Source organism: Mustela nivalis (genome assembly GCF_964662115.1).
Source record: "Mustela nivalis genome assembly, contig: HAP1_SCAFFOLD_819, whole genome shotgun sequence".
Lineage (NCBI taxonomy): Eukaryota > Metazoa > Chordata > Mammalia > Carnivora > Mustelidae > Mustela > Mustela nivalis.
Window position 1 is genome coordinate 269581 of NW_028135845.1, and position 19803 is coordinate 289383.

A 19803-nucleotide genomic window follows, 5' to 3' on the forward strand; every position below is an offset into this window, starting at 1 on the left:
TTTCTTTAGTACTTACTGTGTACAATCTCCCTGAGCTAAGCCCTTTATGTGGATTATCTCAAAATTTTACAACACATCAAGTAGATGCTATTCTGGCCTTTCACTGATGAGACTGAGCCACAGAGATGTTGAGTAACTCGCCCAAGGTCACACAGCTAATAAAAATAAACGAAAAACTCTTTCTATTTGGAAACCTAGGTAGGGCGGAAGTGGGAAGAGGAAAAAGCAGATTGTTAAGGGAGCAGCTCAGGAAGAGGAAGTGTCCCCAACGCCCACCAGACGCCCCAAACCCTTCAGCACCGCGGACAGTTCGAGGGGGGGGTGTTTGTTTTCGCCAGGGTGAAACGGGCTGGGAGGAGTCTCCCAAGGTATGGGCTGGATTTAGGGTTGGGGTAAGGTTCCCCGCCGGCTGAGGCTGCTCCAATGGGGCGGGGGCCGCCTGCAGGGCCGGGCGGGGCTAGGTTACCATCTGGAGTCGCTGCCGCCCGGCGGCCACAGTCAAGGCGCAATCCGCGGGAGTGCAAGCAGGGCTGGAGGAGTGCAGACGCCGCCGCTGCCGCGCCGCCACCGCCGCCGCTACTGCGGCGGCACCTGAACCAACCCCACCACTGCCGCCGCCCCTAGCCCTGGCAGCCCCTGTCTCACAGCCTCCAGCAGCTCCGGCCACTCGACCAGCCATGTCTCTCAGTGGAGCCTCTGAGCGCAGCGTCCCGGCCACCAAGATTGAAATTACCGTGTCCTGCCGGTGAGCCACCACGCTGGGGAGGGCGTAGGCACTGCCCCTGCCCCAATTGGCTCTGGGGCTTAGAGCGGGCAAGGGCCAGATCCCAGGGGGAAAGAAGCATCCAGGGCCGGAAAATCTCAGATTCAGACTTAGGGGAGACTCTGGAGGGTTCAGGGAGGGGGTTTCTTTGAACAGCTCCACCCGCAAATAAAAGCTCAGCCTGCGGGTTCAAGGAACGGGTCGCGGGGATCCAATAGGATCTAGGTTCCAGGAGGACAAAGTTCTGGGGCTCACCCTCTTTCCTGGACCCTTGAAGACAGTGTGGAAGCATAGATAAGTCTTGAGCCGATATTTTTTGGTGCTGTCCAGGGTGCTGACAACGCGGACCACCTCCCCATCCCACCCCTAACAACTCTCCACTGGGTGTAGTAATGGGTGAAGGAGATGTGATTTGAGCCCCATGTCTCCTTCGGGTGCCCAGCTCAGGTCAGAGTCCAAGCACTGGGCTCCAGAATGACCCATCCTCTGCCCGTCTGTCTCTTGCCTTTTCTAGGAACCTGCTGGACCTCGACACCTTCTCCAAGTCTGACCCCAGTAGGAGGCGCCAGGGAAGGGAGGGGGAACTAGGGTCCGGGCGCGACTGAGGGGTGGGGAGAGGTTCAGGCCAACCTGACTTCCTACCTTCCCCGCCTCCACTCTCGCCTGCAGTGGTGGTGCTTTACACGCAGAGCCGGGCCAGCCAGGAGTGGCGAGAGGTGAGTCCAAGAGCCCTCTCTTAGCCAAGAGCTGCCCCCCACCCACCCCATCACTTGCCCGCTGATTGGCCCCATGCTTACTCTCCGTCCCCTATCCAGTTTGGCCGGACAGAAGTGATCGACAACACGCTGAACCCAGACTTTGTGCGCAAATTCGTCCTCGACTACTTCTTTGAGGAAAAGCAAAACCTGCGCTTTGATGTGTGAGCCCCGCCCAGAATCCTGGGTTGGATTTCCCCCTCCCCCAAACCTGGATCTACACAAGATTCTGGCAGGCTCCTCCCCAACCCTGCCTCCCAGCCTGGCTCCTCCACCAGGCCTTTAGTCCCACTCTGAAGGCCTTCACTCTAGTCTTAGCTCTGTCCCCAACTCTAGCTTGGCCCTGTCCTTAGGTCAGATCCAATCCAGTTCACTTCCCAAACCTGGCTGGGCCCAAAGCTTTATACCCTAATTTAGCTCAGGCTCCATCAAGAGGCCCTGGTATAACTCCACCCCCAGCAGGCCCCAGACTTAGCCTTGTCCCTGACTCTCTGTGACCCTGACTCCTGCCCTAAAGGAGAACCTGACTGAATTTGGATCCAAGGCTGCCCCTCACAATTTTAAACAGGATTCAAAACTCGACCACTTTTCTAGACTGTCTCTCACCAGCCCCGGCTTATGCTGGTTCTACTCTCTTCCCAGATACAACGTTGACTCCAAAACCAACATCTCCAAACCGGTGAGCGAACATCCCCTCACAGGCTGGCCAGGCACACAGGAGGCGCTCAGTGTGTTAAACGACCTTCCTTAGAACCCTCCTACACCTCAACCCCAACTCTAACTTCTTGGGCCCCAAATCCAGCTTCCTGCCCTTCCTCCCCTGCTCTTGCCTCTTGGTTTCCCACCCATGCCTTTTACTCATTGTTCCTCTTCCCTCTTGGCCACCTTTGGAACACACAGAAGGTGAGGCTGAACGGGGCTGGCTTTGGGAGGGTGGGGTGTGGAATGGAAGGTGAGGTGTGAGATGGCATTGTGGAGAGCAACTTAAACTGACAGCAGAAACAAGAAGCAGAATTGGCCTGGGGACCCCCTTCCCTCTTCTTTAAAGCACGGGCAGGGTGATGTTTCTAGGGTTCTGCCATCCTGGAACACACTGGTTGGTGCAGCAGTATCACCAGGGCTAGGCTGGGACTCTGCATCCCCAGCCCCTCCTGGCCTTCTTGACTCCATGTCCTGGTGCAGGATTTCCTGGGACAAGCATTCCTGGCCCTGGGAGAGGTGATCGGAGGCCAGGGCAGCCGTGTAGAGCGAACCCTCACGTAAGCTGAACAAAAAGGGGTGCTGGGGAAAGGGTGGGTGCCTCCAAATTTTCCTCCCAAAGATGCTGCTGACCCAATAGCAGTGAAGGCTGAGACTCCCCCTGGTCAGGAGCCTTCAGTGGCTCTCATCACCCTCCTGGGAAAGACCAATGTCCAGGGCTCCATTCAAGTCAGTCTCAGGACTGATACGTCTTGTTTTGTCCTCTCTCTGTCTCTGTCTTTATCTGTCTGTCTCTGTCTCTGTCTCTCGCATCTCAGTCTTTTTCTAAGTCTGAATCTACCCTTAAGGTCCACTTCTAAGCTTTTTTCCTCTGGGAAGCTTACTCTCACTTAATCAATACCCCTGGAATTTCCATTACATTTACTCACTAAATATTTATCAACATGTTTTGTATGTCATACCCTGTGCTAGGCACCAGAGACTCATCCATTCCATAAATACTACTGGGCATATACTCTATGTCAGCGACTGTTCAAGGGACTTGGGTTGTAAAGATGAACATAACAAAGGTTCCTGCCCTCAGGGAACTTATACTATAGAAGGTGGGGGAGAAACTGTACAAAATTGACACAACAAGTAAGTAAATTATATAATATATTGGAAGACATCAAGTGCAATGGGAAAACGGCAAAGTAGAGCAGAATTAGGAAGATCGTAAAGGCTGAGTGGTGGGACTTGCAATATTCTGCAGAGTGGTTGAGTAGGTTTTATGGAGAGGTAGCTTTAGAGCAAATACCTGGACAAAGTAAGGAAATGAGCTATGCAGATACCTGGATATGGGATGTTCCAAGCAGAGGAAGCTGCCAGGGCAAAAGCCTGATATGTTCAGAGAGCAGCACAGAGGCCAGTGTGGCTATACCCAAGTGAGCAGGAGGAAGGAAGAGATGAGATTGGAGAGTTAACAGGTTAGGGCCTTGTGGCCACTGTAAGGATTTTAGCTTTTACTCTGAGTTGGGAGTCACTGGAAGGCTCTGAAGAAAGGAGTGACATGATCTGACTATGTTTTCAAAAAATGAAAATGCTGGATTGAGAATAAACCTTGGGCAGGTGAAGAGAGTAGCATGTATCCCACTGGAAAGCCATTACAGTAATCCAGGGTGGCAGCAGTAAAGGAGAGAAATGGTCAGATCTGGATATAACTTGAAAGTGTAGCCAACTGATTCCTGGCAGGTTGAATATGGATGTGAGAGGAGAAGAGGAGTCATGGATGACACCAAATCCTTTGGCCTGAACATCTGGAAGGATGGAGTTGCCATAAATGAGATGGTTAAAAAAAAAAAAGAAAGAAAAGAAAAAAGGAGGGAGATGTATATTGTGGGGGGATTTAATCAGTTCAGTCTGACTTCTGTTGAATTTGATAATTTTTTTAGACATCCTGTCAGATATGTCAAATAGGCAGTAAAATACATGAGTTGTAGATGCTCTTTCAGACCCGGAGACTAGATGAAATCACCAAGGTAGTGAGCAGATAAAGAAAGGACCAAACACCAAGACTCCATGAAATGGAACTAGAAAAGAAGACTGAGAAGGAGCATTTATGAAGTAGGAGGAGGACCAAAAGAAGGAGTGTTATCTTGGAGGCAAAGTGAAGGTCGTGTATTGAGGAGAGAGTGACCAACCATGTCAAATGCTGCTGCAGGTCTGAAGTTCTGAAGGAAGAGGTGGGGGTGGTCGCCTGGTTGGAGAGGTTTAGAATAGAGTGGAAGAGAGGAATGAAATCAAGAAATCTTTCAAGGGGTTTTGCTGCAACGAAAAGAGAAAAAGAGGTGTGGTTAGGGAAGGAAGTGAGGTCAGAATAGGTTTGCATTTTTTTTTTTTTACGATTTTATTTATTTATTTGACAGACAGATCAGAAGCAGGCAGAGAGGCAGGCAGAGAGGGAGGGGAGACGCAGGCTCCCTGCTGAGCAGAGAGCCCCATGCAGGGCTTGATCCCAGGACCCTGAGATCATGACCTGAGCCGAAGGCAGAGGTTTTAACCCACTGAGTCACTCAGGCGCCCCTAGGTTTGCATTTTTTAACATGAGAAAAATTATACCACATTTGTATGTTAAGGGGAATGACCCAGTATAAACTGAAAAAATTGACATAATAAAAAAAAAACGGAGAGAATTGCTGGAATGATGTCCATGTACAGGCAAGAGGGTGTAGAATGTAGCACACAGTAGAGGGATAAATAGGCACACGGATAGTCATTTATAGCAACAGTTGCGTGGGTGAAGATACTGAAGGCAAGGTAGGTGTGGTGGTAGGTCTGTGGACATTCTCTTCTGGTTGCTTCAGTTTTGTCAGTGAAGTAGGAAACAAGGTCACTGGCTAAGTAAGGATGGGGGAGGAGGCTTTCCGGGTTTGTGGAGAGAGGAGGAGTGAAACTGCCCTCTAGCAGAACCGGAGAGTAAAGTATGATTAAGGACCCTCTTGAGGTTTTCGGTCATGCATTTAAAATGAGACCAGTTGGGGGCGCCTGGCTGGCTCAGTCAGTAGAGCATGTGATTCTTGATCTCAGGGTCATGAGTTTGAGCCCCATGCTGGGTGTAGAGATAACTCAAATAAATAAGAAGTAAAAAAAAAAAAAGAAAGAAAGAAAAAAGTGAGACCTGTTAACAAGATTGTGTGTTTTCCTCTGGCCTTATTCAGCTGCACATGTACAGTACAGGTTAGGCAGAGAACTGGATTTAACTAGGGCTGTGGTTCTGCCAATAAGTATACTGAAGTGACAGAAAGGCAGTATATAAAGGGTAGGTTTCAAAGAAGCAATTATAATCATTGACTGGAACTCACACTGGGTAAGGAGGTGAGGGAAAACATTAGGGAGACAATAGAGAGAAAGCAGTAAGACTTGGTCCTGGGTGTGCAGGTGAAGAGTCCCTATACTCCTCACACTCTTTTTAAAGCACAAGGAGTCAAAAATTAAAGTAGTGAAAGAAATAGTTCCACAATTCATGTCAAAGATGAGAAAAATCACTTAGTAAGTTGGAACCAGGTCTTGAACCCAGAACACTCCTGACCTAGCTTCCTCTCTGCCACACTTGGGACCCTTTGGAGTCAGGATTCACAGGCTCATATCAGCAAGGTCCCTGACCACTTGGAGATCCAAGGCAAGGCAAGTTGGGGATGAGTGTCCTAATATGTACTTTTCAAATACATGGAAGTGTCCCTTCTTGGGTCAGGAGAGGATAAGGCTTCCCTTGTCTTTTTTATTTCACTCTTCACATTTTATTTCACTCTTCAGAAAGCACATCATCTTTGATCTAACAAAACAGCCTTTTGCTCTGGGTCTGATTAGAAATTCTTCCTCATTCAGCACTGCTACATCATACTCTACTTGCCTATTGCCTTGGACATCCCACCTCCCTCTGGAAGCTCCCTGAGGGAACAGTCTAGCAGAAATAGAATGCCAACTGGCTAGTTCATACCTAACACAGTGCCTGACATATAGTAGATACCAAGGTCTGCTTTGAGAAATTTAATCACCTTCATATCAATAACACTTCCCAATTGCTTGTCCTTCCATGCACTCATTCAGATCTTTTCACAACCCCAAGAAGTTGGCGTGATTCCCATTTCATATAGAGGGAACTAGGACCCCAAAAGAGGAAATAAATTACTCAGGACTTTAAATCCTATGTCTTCCCCACACTACCATTATAACATATCCACCTAGGCCAGATTAGCCCCTGTCTTTCAGACTACAGACCCCTTCCCTATCAAAGTCAGGCCCTTCCCCACAAGGAACCACACAGGGCAGAAAGAGATACATTTAGGAGAATGTTAGAAAACAGCATAGTGAATCCCCTGTCCCACCTAATCCCAGATTGGCTACCCCATTCTTCATTGCCTACTCTCCCTCCCCTCACAAAGAGGCTTTTTCTGCTTCCAGGGGTGTACCAGGCAAGAAGTGTGGGACCATATTGCTGACTGCAGAGGAGCTTAGCAATTGTCGGGTTAGTAAGGGCCATATGCTAGACCCACAAGGCTTCCTTCTCTCCTAAACTATCTTTAGTGGACTGTTTGAGGCTATGAACAATTTGGGTGTCAACAGCCAAATTTCATCCCTAGGACATTGCCACCATGCAACTGTGTGCAAACAAGCTGGACAAGAAGGATTTCTTTGGGAAGTCAGACCCTTTCCTTGTGTTCTATAGGAGCAATGAAGATGGCACGTGAGTCGATGTCTTCTCCAGTGGCACCTACCCCTGCCCTACTGTGCCCATGGGCCCATTATGGCTCTCAGGCTGGAGGTGGGGCATCTTAGACTTTACTAGGACCTGAATTCAGAATTTACTCAAGGCAGCACACAATATGTGCTCAACAAGTGGGGAAATCCCAGGAATCTCCAAGAGTATGAGGTCCTATCTCTGGGCTCAGTCCTGCCCCCAAGGCAGGTTCCAGTCCTCTTGTTCCTCTCCAGGTTCACCATTTGCCACAAGACAGAGGTTGTGAAAAACACACTGAATCCTGTGTGGCAACCCTTCAGCATCCCTGTGCGGGCACTGTGCAATGGAGACTATGACAGGTCTGCTTCAGTGTAAATTAGGGAGTAAGGGAACAAGGGCATGAGAATGGGATTCCTGAGGCGCAATATGCTGGCGGAAGTGTCACAATAGTTTTAGAGGATCCTTCTTGGTGAGACAGAGTTTTAGGCATAGAGATAGGTAGATGGGGAAGCAAATGGATGGCCACATAGATGGATAGGATGGATGGGTTGATAGGTAGATGAAAGGGCAAATGAACAAAGGAATACACAAGATACATGGATGGAGAGTCAGATGGTTGGATAAGCTGGTGAATGGATGGATAGGTATATGGAGGGCTGTGCACAAGGACTGGTGGATGGGTAGAAGGGGAGATGGATGAATGGATAACAGATAAGTGGATAAGTGAACTCATGGGAAGATCATTACATGGACAAATGATGGATGAACAAACAGATGGATGGGTATATGAGAGATTATTAGATGGTTGGAGAGGCAGAGGGATGACTGAAAAAGCAGGAGGATAAATAGGTAGAGCAAAAGGTAGATTTGTAAATGGATGGTAGATGGATGGAAGGATCAGTAGATTAATTAGTTGATTAATGAAAGTGAAGTAGATGGATAGGCTGACCATATGAATTAATAAATGGACAGTATGAAGACAGGTGAGTAGGTGAAAGGATGGATGGGCACACAGATGGATGGTTATTGTAAATGAATGGATATGGACAAATGTGATAGATGGGTATTTGGTTAGAGAGCTGAATGGACACAGAGATGGATGCTTGGGTACATCAGTAAGTTAGTGAATGCCTGGACGTATAGTTAGATGGGTGGATAAAGAAAGGGATTAAAAGGTTTTTAGATTGGCAAATGTATGGGTAAATGGGTGGCTTCATGGATAGAGAGTTGTAACTGCAACACAGATATATGGACATACAGGAGGACTTAGGCATAGTACTTTAGAACAAAGTCTTTGGAACCAGAATATCTGAGTTTAAATCTCAGCTCAATCATTTACTAGTTATGGTCCTTAGTCAAGTTACTGGTTTTTGGTATCCCAGTTTCCTTATCCAAAAATAAGAATAAAAGTACTTACTTTATAGTAAGTACTTACTTTATAGGATGGTTCCTAAATCAAATGAGTCAATCTACACAAGCACTGGTAGCAATGCCTAGAATATAGTAAGACTCAGCAAGTAGTAAAGAATAGTAATAGTGGTACAAAGAGCAATAGAAGAAACAATGGCAGCAGCAATATAGTTGGGTATGTGCAGGGACTGATGAATGAATAAACAGGATGGATGGACTGGTGGGAGAAAGGTTAAAGGAAAAACAGGTGGGTGTATGGAAGGATGATTTGTGTGTGTTTAAGTAGGTGAGGGTGTCTCTAGGATTTATCATACACGCTAGCCTATGTTTATCTCCTGCATTGCAGAACAGTGAAGATTGATGTGTACGACTGGGACCGGGATGGAAGGTAGAACTGCCCCACATAGTACTGTCTTCTCTTGCAGTTAATTCAAACTGTTTTCTCTAATACATAGTACATTCACTAGGAACCCAAAGTGGCCTTAGGAGTCAAGAAGGGTGATAATAGATGCCAGGACCTTGAGTACAACTGACCCTCTCAGTTGCATCTTCCTTCTTTCGCCCTTAACTTGGCCTCTCTTCTGGCCCCAACCCCAGTGCCCTGCAGCCCAAGTAGAGGCAGGGGATAGTGGGAACAAAAGACTAGTTTCAGGGCTGGCTCCAAGTCAACAGTAGCTACTGCTCACCCACCCCTGGCCTCACTGCAGCCATGACTTCATCGGTGAGTTCACCACCAGCTACCGGGAGCTGAGCAAGGCCCAGAACCAGTTCACAGTGTATGAGGTGAGAACTCCAGCCCTGTCCAGGTTGCCCAGGCCTTCCATCCTGGTATGCTTAGTCTGTAGTTCCCTTCCTCTGTTTCCCACCTTACTGTTCTCTTCTTTACCTAGGTACTTAACCCTCGGAAGAAATGTAAGAAGAAGAAATATGTCAATTCAGGAACTGTGAGTACTCCCTGGAGCTCTGGCCCTCCCTAGATCCTTCTGTTTCTATTCCCATTGACATTGCATATGACAAATGTTGGGGGAAGGCTGTGAGCACGGATTACTTGGATATAGTAATGTTGGGTCCAAGGACTTCATTTAAGTTTCTTTTTTCTTTTGATTTCTCACCTGAGGAAAACTGTTTGCTTATTACTGTTTTGCAGAATTAAAAAAAAAAACTTAAGTTGTATTTCCCAATTTAATACACTTTTGGAAATCAAAATCTGCTTCTGACAGCTTCCTCTTTTTTGCCCTTTCAGAAATTAGATAGGGTTGGGGAGTGTGGGGTAGGGGGTGGAATCATGTGCCTCTCTGCCTTCTGCCACCCAACTGCCCTTTCCAAAATAGCAGGGCTGTCTCTTTGTTCCAGGTGACACTGCTCTCCTTCTCTGTGGACTCTGAATTCACTTTTGTTGACTACATCAAGGGAGGGTGAGTCACAGGCCAAGTTCTGGGCTGAAAGATCAGCATTGAGTTACTTCCAGTTCCAAGCCTCAGTTTTCTTATTTATGAATGGTTAGGGTCCGTGGAGATAAACTTTTAAACGTTTGGCAAACTATAAAGTGCTCTGTAAAATGAATAATGTTCCTCCTCTTAGTTTTCTTCATGAGGCTGACTTTTATACCTAGCTTCCAGTCCTCTTCCCTCCCATGGGAAGATGCGGGACAATGGCCCCAAGAACCTGATTGCGGTCCAGATAAAAATCATGGCCAGGCAACAGGAAGAGTGCAAGAGAGAGGGAAAACCCAAGCAGACCAAAGGGGACATTCCATTTGGCTCAGTAGTGGTAGGCAGGCCTGGAAAAAGTACTTTGCTTCTCTGAAGCTCACTTTTCTCTGATGCAAAATGGAGATGTTAAATACTACTTTAGGGCTATAGTAAGGATTAAGTTAAATGACGTAAATTACAGACACTTGTCACACAGTAGGTTCTGCTACTGATAGTGTGTGCTTTATGGACCATAGGATCTGCATCATCTGGGAGTTTGTTAGAAATGTAGAATTTCAGGCTCCACACAGACCATCCAGATCAGAATCTGCATTTTAACACTATCTCCAGGTGATTCATATGCACACTAGTGTTTGAGAAATCCTGATATAATATGTATTTGCCCCTCACTTCTCAATCCATCTATTTCCCCAACAGGACACAGCTGAACTTCACTGTAGCCATTGACTTCACAGCATCTAATGGTGAGGCATGGATGGGGGGGATGGCGTATGGAGGAATTCTAAGGAATTCATTAGAGATTGGCCTGGATTCTGACCTGGGGATAAGAATTCACCTACCCAGTGGCACCTGGGTGACTCAGTTGGTCAAGAGTTCACCTACCCAGTAAGCCCAGGCTTAAGGCAAAGCCTAGCCAGGCTGGTACTGGGACAGGAGTTTCAGGGAAAGATTATTGGGTATAATAGGGGATGGAAGGTAAAAGAAAATAGGGCTTCAATTTTAAAAAGTTGAAAGGAGAAATACCTCAGGAAGTGGATGAGTAAATGAATGGATGGGAGATAATAGAGGTATAAGGAGAAATGAAGCAGTAAATGAGTGAGTAATAACTGGGTAGGTAAATAGATGAATAAAACAAGTAGGTAGATGGGTTAGTGAGTGAGTACAGTAGGTTGAACAAGTGGATGAATGACTAGGTATGCAGGTGGACAAATGGACTGATGATTAAGTTGGAGAAATAACAGGTAAATAGAATAATGAATGAGTGGATAGGTGGATGAATACATTTGAAGACAGAATGAATTAAAATGAATAGTAATGATGGGTGGGTGGTAGTTGGATAGATACTGGATATGAGAATGGAGAGGAAGATGGACAGAAATAGGTCAGTAGATTGAAAGATGAATTTATGCTCAGTGGATGGGAGAATGGATATGTGTGTAAGTGGATAAATTGATGGATAGATATAGGGGTTGGTAGATGGATGGAGGGGAAAATGAACATACGGATGACTGGGAAAAATAATGAGGGAGTACATTGGGTAAAGAGTGAGTGAATGGATAGGTGGATAGACATATACATGGACAGGTGAATAGATAAATGATCAAGGTGACCATAAGGCTGGGGGTCCTCTGTCCCTACAGGGAATCCTCTGCAGCCCACCTCCCTGCACTACATGAGTCCCTACCAACTCAGTGCCTACGCCATGGCCCTCAAGGCAGTAGGAGAAATCATCCAGGACTATGACAGTGACAAGCTCTTTCCAGCTTATGGCTTTGGGGCCAAAGTGCCTCCAGAGGGACGGATCTCCCACCAGTTTCCCCTGGTATAGTATAGGCCAGAGCCTACACTCCATGCCTTGGCATCTGGTCCACTCAAATTGGTGAATTTCTTCTCAGGGTCAAGTACCTGCAGAGGACCAGGAAACTATGAGAGGGGAGCAGAGCAGGGAGGGGAGCAGGACTGGAGTTTGGAGGGGAGCATGAGAGAGAAAGATGGGGAAAAAAAGGAGTGAGCTGGGATCAGAGTACTCCTGGGTATACCCTGCATGGCTCAGCCCAACAAAGCATCTTCCCCGACAGAACAACAATGATGAGGATCCCAACTGTGCAGGGATTGAAGGTGTGTTGGAGAGCTACTTTCAGAGCCTGCGCACAGTGCAGCTCTATGGGCCCACCTACTTTGCTCCTGTCATCAACCAGGTGGCCAGGTAAGGAAACTGGGTGGGGGCTGGAAGGAATGAGGGGACCCAGGCAGGGGACTGATTTTCCAAGGACAGTTAAGACCACTCTTGGGTGAACCTGGGCTTTGGGGAAAGAGTAAAATTTTCAGTGTTGTCCAGGCTCTGATAATAAAGAGATAAATGCCTTATTCTGGGGTAGTAAGGTGTCAACAAACTACACCAACTCCACTCTCTGGCATCAACAATTGAGGCCTCAAGTTTGGGGCAAAGAAAGATGGTCCTATAGCACAATGGTTAAGGCACAAACTTTGGCATCACACCTGGCTCCACCCCTCACTAACCATGTGACCTTAAGCAACTCAGCCTAAGTCCCCATTTTATCCCTATAAATGGGTATAATAATAGAAAACAATAGCACTTCTTCATAGGATTATTGGGAGGTTAAAATTAGATAACAAAGTAAGAATTATTAGCACAGTGTCTGGCCCATAGTAAGTGCTCAATAAATGGTAGATTTAAAAAAAATAGAAAAGTAACTTCTAAAAATAGAAGACTAACTCCAGGGTTCCTGGATGGCTCAGTCAGAAGTACGTGACTCTTGATCTCAGGGTTGTGAGTTTGAGCTCCACGTTGGGTGTAGAGATTATTTAAATGAATAAATAAATAAAAACTTTTAAAAAACTCCAAATTTTTAGAATAGAAAAAACAAGATCACATATCAAGTCACTTTTTAAAATGCAAATAAAATAAAATGACAGAACTAAAACTAAACATATGTCATTAAATATAAATTGGATAAGTTCACCTATTAAAAGAAATAGATTCTCTGATTGAATAAAACAATGAAATAATAAATAACCCCTACAAAATGCTGAATGGAAGAGACCCAGCTACAACAAAGTACTTCAGAAAGCTTGAAAGTAAAAAGATTAAACAAAAAAAGAGAATACAAATGGAAGGATTTCAAGGAGATTTATATGCCTATAGACTTCCCTTTTCCCTAATAAAGATTGTTTATGTAATTCATAACAAGGATAATAGTTTCTTTCAATTATGAAAGTAACATAACATTGCTGTAAAAAAATTTCAAGGATGGAGAAATAAAATAAGAAATCACCCAGAATATGGCTCATGGGAATATGGATGTATATACAGTTCTTGACAGTATTTTTCCTTATGAATCCATAATTGCAGTCAAGTTACATGCAAGGGCGCCTGGCTGGCTCAGTCAGAAGAACATGTGACTCTTGGCCTCTGGGTTCTGAATTCAAGACCCACACTGGGTGTAGAGATTACTAAAAATGTTAATTAATTAAAAAATACATTTAATATTTCACTACTGATCTTTTCACTTAATATTGGAGATTGAGCATATTTTTGTTATTATCAAACAGATTTCTTAATTTTATCTTAGTTCATTCATTCGTTCATTGAATAAACATTCAATAAAGAGGCAATGTAGCATGAATGTGGGCTGTGGAGCCAGATTAGCTAAGTCAATATACCCACTCTACCACTCCCTAGCTGTGTGAATTTGAGCAAGACCCTGAACCTCTCTATGCCTGTTTCCTCAATTGTAAAATGGCAATAATAATAGCAATATCATAGGGCTCTTGTGAGGGCTAACTAAGTTAATATATGTTAAGCACTTAGTGCCTGACACATCATAACTGCTATAACCATTAGCTGTTACTGTTACTATTATTATCATTATTACTATTCAAAGGGCATCTGCTGTATGCTCAGTTCTCTGCTGGGGCACTGGAGACTTACAGATGAATCACATCTAGTCTCTGCCCTTGGGAGCTCCTGCCTTGGAGCAGGAGACAGAAATATAAATAAATCATTACTTTCCATAGGCTAGAGCTTCCCAGACTTTTCCACCAAGTTGCCTGTTGGCAAAGGCAAGTGATTACTTCCCTCAGGGGACTCTTAGGGGCACAGCTGAAAGCAACAAGGCTGAAAATGTCTTTGAAGCCACCATATTTATCTTAAAAATCAGGCAAATTTTACATTTTCCTCATTCTGTGTCCATGTGTGCTTTAATTTAGAGGGGGAAAAAAGGTGTTTTAAGTATATGTCGAGTCATCTAGCTTTATCCACCAGATCATACAGCAGAATGGATGCTCCAGGTATCCTGTGAACTTGGGTCTCCCTGGGCACACGTGCTGGTACCCTCATGGATGTGAAAACCCATGTGGAAGGGCTGACAGCCTATCTTGGTGGGTGGTATCCTAGAAGGCAGAGGGAGAAGAGGGGTGGGTATAACCTAGTCTGAAAGACCCAAGGAGCCTAACTTTCAGAGGGGAATGGGTCTAGAGGGCAAGTTGGACTTTATCAGAGAAAGAGATGAAGAGTAGGCCTGGCAGAAGGAACAGCATGTGAAAAACACAGAGTTACAGAAGGGCAAGCTCAGGAAACAGTAAACAGTATATTACAACCAGAATGTACAATGTCTATGGAGTGTATCCAAAGAAAAGGCCAGGAACCGAGAGTGAAGGAATCAAGAGCTCAGGCTGTAGGCTTAGTTGTGTTCTTTTACTGAGCACTTGAAATGGAGCTTGGGTCAGCAAGAAACCAAATATTTACTTCTATTTTTTAAAAAGATTTTATTTATTTATTTGACAGAGATCACAAGTAGGCAGAGAGGAAGGCAGAGAGAGGGGTAAGGAGGCTCTCTGCTGAGCAAAGAGCCCAATGTGGGGCTCGATCCCAGGACCTGACTTCATGACCTGAGCTAAAGGCAGAGGCTTAACCCACTGAGCCACCCAGGTGCCCCTATTTACTTCTATTTAATGTAATTTAAATTTCAGTGGTCCCATATGGCCAGGGTCTGCCTTACTGGATAGTGCAACTCTGTCCTTTCCAACCTAAGGGCCTAAGACTAAAAGTTAAGAGACCAGGAGGTACCATGACCTTTGTGCTCTCTGAAGGTCTCATTTTTCTTATATTTAAAATAAGGGACTGAACTTAATTACTTCTGAATCCTTCTCAGATAGACAAATCTTGGATTCAAAGATTAATGGTGAGAGAAGGAAAAAGGAGCGTAGGAGCAGCTGTTAGTCTGGCTAAGGACCCAGCAGCATAGTCAATGGGAGGTGGCCAGCAGAGAGGAGAAGGAAGAAAGAGGAAATGGGTGAAAAAGGGAAGAAAGAAGGCCTTTAGCCTTTGGTCTTGCCCTTGTATAAAAACCAAATCTTTCTAGGGTCTGTCAAAGCCCTGTGTGATCTGGCCCCTACCCCATCTCAGCCACATGGTCCACTTTGCTTTCTGGGCTCCAGACACAGTGGGCTTCCTTCAGTCCCATCACAAGGCCCTTTTCTGTGCTGTTCCCTTTGTTTTTCCCCTTTGCTTAGCCTCTCCTTCATCCTTAGACATTATTTCCTTAAAGACACCTTCATTGACCTGCTGGACAATGTCAGGGCCCCCTACTAGACACTGTTACAGCAGTGTTCCTGTCCATTACAGTACTCATCACAAGAGTAATTACAGCTATTTCTGTGATTCTGGGATTCATGTCCTCCCTCGAGATGGCTGGGATGAATTTGTTTTTTCTCATTGTGTACCTCTGGTGCCTACTATAACACAGTAACTACCATAGTAAGTTCTCCATAAATGTTACTGGAGGGATATCAGATAGGGGCAGGTGTCCATGTCTGGGGAAGGAGCATGAGCTTCAGAAACCCCAATCCTTGCCTACTGCTTATACACTGGTGGTGGAAGGTTTAGGAGTAGGGTGTTCCCTTGGCCTGTCTGGGCTTTCAGCTGGATTCTGATCATGGACTCTCAACCAGGGCTGCAGCCAAGATCTCTGATGGTTCCCAGTACTACGTTCTACTCATCATCACCGATGGGGTCATCTCTGACATGACACAGACCAAGGAGGCCATTGTCAGTGTGAGTCTAAGGAGGAGGGCTTGGCAAAAAGGGGCACTGTTAATAACTGTGAACAGTTTGAGATTTTACTCTACTTGCAAGCTAACAAATTAGCCCTTTAGTTTAATGGATGCTAGCAGAAGACATAAGACTCCTGGATCAGAGACAAAGAACTGTGCTATTCTCAGACATAGTAGTAGCTCAATTATCAGTATTTACTTTGATTGTAAGTCCCAGTTCCCACAAAATGATGTGAAGAGGGTTGAATGACACCTGGACCCACAGTGGGATGCATTATAGGTCAGAAATCCTAGCTTAGGGTATCTGAATCTTTTATAATGGGCAGTAAGCATGCCTGCCTTTGTTCTAGTGTGAGAAACAAAACTGCCCTTTGTTCCAAAGGAAGACACTATATCTTTCAAGGCTGTTTGATATGCAGACATCCTTGAAAAGATAGTTTGGAAAAAAGGGAATCAGTGCTTCCGCTTGAAAGATGTGCAGAAACATGATACATGCACAGAGAATTGTCCCCAGCAGGCACCTCCATTGTTATGACTGTTCACCCCAACCATTCAACCTCTTTCCCTCACAGGCCTCCTCACTGCCCATGTCTATCATTATTGTTGGTGTGGGACCAGCCATGTTTGAAGGTGAGTAGGATCAATGGTGTCCATGAATGAGACCAAGAACTGGGGAAAATATGGGAGGATCTGGGCACCCAGGTCCAAATCACATAGAGGAGAAAATGGGTGCCTGTGTTGGACCTTGGCCAAGTCAAAGACCTTCTCTGAACCTATTTCCTTATTATAACCAAGGCTGTTGATATGAATACTTCCTTCTTGGGGTTCCTTGGTGGGTAGAATGCATAGTAAGGCATAATAACAACTCCATAACAATGCCTAAAATTTGTTAGCACTCAAAAAAACCCACGAACTATTCCATGATGACCCCAAAGTAGAGCTAACAAGGAACGGGGTAGCATGGGCAGGAATGGGAGAGGGCGATCAGTTAAAGGGTGTCTTCTCTGCAGCAATGGAAGAGCTGGATGGCGATGATGTGCGCGTGTCCTCCAGGGGACGCTATGCAGAACGGGACATCGTTCAGGTAGATCTAACCAGGGAGAGGAAGTCATGGAGCCAAAGGCACAGTGGGAAAGACAGGCTAAGTTGGAAGCTACTCTTCCATACTGTCTCCTTAGTCATCTACCTTTCTCCCCATTACTCTTTCAGCCGTTCTGCATTCATTGAACAAATTGTTTTTGAGGAACAGGCAGGTTGCTGCAGCCTTTCTGGATCCATAGTATAGTAGGAGATCCTCAAAGCCCCCGCCCTCTAGTGGAGACAACTAATAATCACACAGCTAAATAGCTTACTAGATTGTGTTAAGTGCTCCAGAGGAGCAGCAAATGCCAATATGAGAGCCTATAACAGGGACCTGACTTAGCAGGGTAGTCAGGGAAAGCTTCTATAAGGAAATGACATTTGAGCTAAAACCTAAAGGAGAGTTGCTCTACCTAACATGAGAAGGAGCACATGCAAAGGCCCTGGGGCTCAGAAGAATTAGCCCAAACATGGAAAAGGCAATAGGCCAGGGTGGCAGGATCCCAGGAAATGTGAAGAAGAGGGGGCCAAGGCCTTGCTGGTTATGATGAAGATTTGTAGTTTTGTACTAAAGAATTAGAAACCTCTTGAAAGATTTTACCTAGGGGATTGAGATGGTCAGACTTGCATTTTAAGAGCTCTGCTGCATGGAGGATCAATAGCAGCAGGTTGAGAAAGAAAGCAAGTAGACAGACCTGTCAGTGAGGAAACCTCTGAAATAGTAGAGGAGAGATGACAGGGATCTGGACAGGAATGGAAGCAGTGAGGATGGAGAGAAGAAGCAGTTTCAACAGATTGTTTAAGAAAATTTTAAAAGAGTTGATGCTTCGATCAAATTGTTATGGGGAGGGAGGAAGACTGCAAGGATGACTCTGTTTTCTAGCTTGAGCAACTGACTGAGTGATAGTCCCACTTAATGGGAAAGGAAAGCCTTCCCTTGGGGAGGGGGAGGAACAGATTTGGAAAAAAGGGCCAGTTGCGGACTTTGAGATATCTAAGACAAGTGAATGGAAATGTGATATGGGCAACTAAATATGTGGCTCTAGACCTTTAAAAAAAGGCCAGGGATGGGAGTATAAATTTGGAAGTCATCAGAGTACAGTTTTTAAAGTCATGGAAGTATATGAAATCAGGAGAGAAATGAGAGAAGTGACCAGGTTTAGGATCAGGTAGACCCAGAGGAATGGGGGTGAGGGGGAGGAGCATCCAGAAAGGAATGAAAAAATCCAGAAGAGTGTGGTATGTCAAGAGTGGGATGTGTCTAGGAAGATTATAGTCAAATGTAATGAAAAGCTAAAGAGGAGTCAAGCAAGACGAAGACTGACAATTATTGCCCACTGGACTGATTTGGTAACATAAGGCCAATTACATTGGCGAGAGCAGTGTCAGTACTGTGTGAAGCCAAACAGGAATGGGTTGAAGGTATATAGAAGGTGAATAGGAAAGGGATGGGGAGAAAGCAAATGTAGAAAGCTGTCCGAGATAGGGGTGGGAAGAGATAGTGTTATATTTGGAAAGAGACGTTAGGAGTCAAAGAGGAAACCTCCTTAGTGCTCCCCTTCCCATTCCTCTCTTCCCTGGCCATTACCCACACCTGATTGTCTGTGCCTGTCCCAGTTCGTCCCATTCCGAGATTATGTTGACCGGTCAGGAAACCAGGTGCTGAGTATGGCCCGACTAGCCAAGGACGTGCTGGCTGAGATCCCAGAGCAGCTGCTGTCCTACATGCGCACCAGGGATATCCAACCTCGCCCCCCACCTCCTGCCAACTCCAGCCCAACCCCAGCTCCAGAACAGTCCTGAGGAGCCTACCTATTCAGTAACTAGCAGTCTGCCTACCTGCCCACCCACTGCTTCTGCTGAAAGCCAGAGGCACCTGGAACCCTGGACCTTACTGAGTCCAGCTTGAAGGATCAGTGCTAGCTATTTGAGCCTTCTGTCCCCTCACCCACAGAAGGGCCTGGCACTGTCACCACTTCCCTGCCTTTGTGCCAATAATAAAGTTGATCTTTACTCCACTTCTGTCTCATGGTTCTCAGGGAAGGAGCCTGGGGGAACTGGGGAACTGGGGCCATACCAAGAGAAGTGTGCAAAAACTGCTTCAGTTAAGGTTCAACCCCATCCTATCACCCATCCATCCAATCACTTCTTTTTTTTTTTCCCATCCAATCACTTCTTCAGACATTCTTCAAGCACCTTAAGAAATGATAAATGAAACTTTGTGCGCTTGTTTTTTTCTGAAGAGAGGCCCATAGCTTTCGTCAGGTTCTCAAAGGGGTTCCTGACCTCAAAAGGGGTCAGCTTTACAATGACTCTAACTCTGTTCTGATCCATGTATTCTGAATATTTTGTTTTGTTTTTAGATTTTTATTTATTTATTTGACAGAGAGAGAGAGAGAGGGAGGGAGCACGGGAGCAAAGAAGCACACAAGCAAGAGGAGAGCAGACAGAGGGAGAGGGAGAAGCAGGCTCCCCACTGAGCAGGAAGCCCAATGCAGGACTCAATCCCAGGACTCCCAGATCATGACCTGAGCAGAAGGCAGTCACTTAACAAACTGAGCCACACAGGCACCCCATTCTGAATATTTTAATGAGGATAATAAAAACAGCTAAATACTTGAGTATTCGGTACATATGGAGGTGATTTACAAGCATACTCTTATTTAATCCTCACAAAAATCCTGTAAGGTAAGCACTATATTTTATCTCCACTTTATAAATCAGGAAACTGAGGCTCAGAGAGGTTAAATCACTTTTTGAAAAGAACTCATCAGTTTCACTCCAGATCCCAAGATCTTAACCAGCAAACAGCTTCCTGGAGTGTTGCTTCTATTAGGATGTTTTTCAAAAAACATTATTTATGAAAATTCA

General features: G+C 45.5%; 1 protein-coding gene across 2 annotated transcripts; it reads left to right on the forward strand.

Annotated features, from left to right (window-relative positions):
- Nucleotides 1–524: 524 nt before the first annotated feature.
- On the forward strand, nt 525–18944 carry CPNE9 (copine family member 9). Of its 2 annotated transcripts, XM_082750242.1 has the most exons (20): nt 525–745; nt 1278–1318; nt 1433–1479; nt 1579–1682; nt 2161–2197; nt 2701–2777; nt 6658–6721; nt 6837–6940; nt 7189–7293; nt 8691–8732; nt 9052–9127; nt 9235–9288; nt 9698–9759; nt 10474–10520; nt 11418–11599; nt 11856–11983; nt 15751–15853; nt 16425–16482; nt 16863–16936; nt 18550–18944. In XM_082750242.1, the coding sequence occupies exons 1-20, from the start codon at nt 678–680 to the stop codon at nt 18733–18735; spliced, it is 1659 nt and encodes a 552-aa protein (XP_082606368.1). In that variant the 5' UTR covers nt 525–677; the 3' UTR covers nt 18736–18944. The 2 variants fall into 2 exon arrangements, with proteins under 2 accessions (XP_082606368.1, XP_082606367.1); XM_082750241.1 differs by lacking the exons at nt 525–745; nt 1278–1318; nt 1433–1479; ... (1 more) ...; nt 2161–2197; nt 6658–6721 and having other exon boundaries at nt 2706–2777.
- Nucleotides 18945–19803: the final 859 nt, after the last annotated feature.

Excerpts from the sequence above, each read along its gene's own strand:
- CPNE9 (XM_082750242.1), top strand. The coding sequence starts at position 678 with ATGTCTCTCAGTGGAGCCTCTGAGCGCAGCGTCCCGGCCACCAAGATT. Across the intron at positions 11,600-11,855 it reads TCTCCCACCAGTTTCCCCTG|AACAACAATGATGAGGATCC; the intron begins GTATAGTATAGG and ends CTTCCCCGACAG. Across the intron at positions 16,483-16,862 it reads GGGACCAGCCATGTTTGAAG|CAATGGAAGAGCTGGATGGC; the intron begins GTGAGTAGGATC and ends TCTTCTCTGCAG.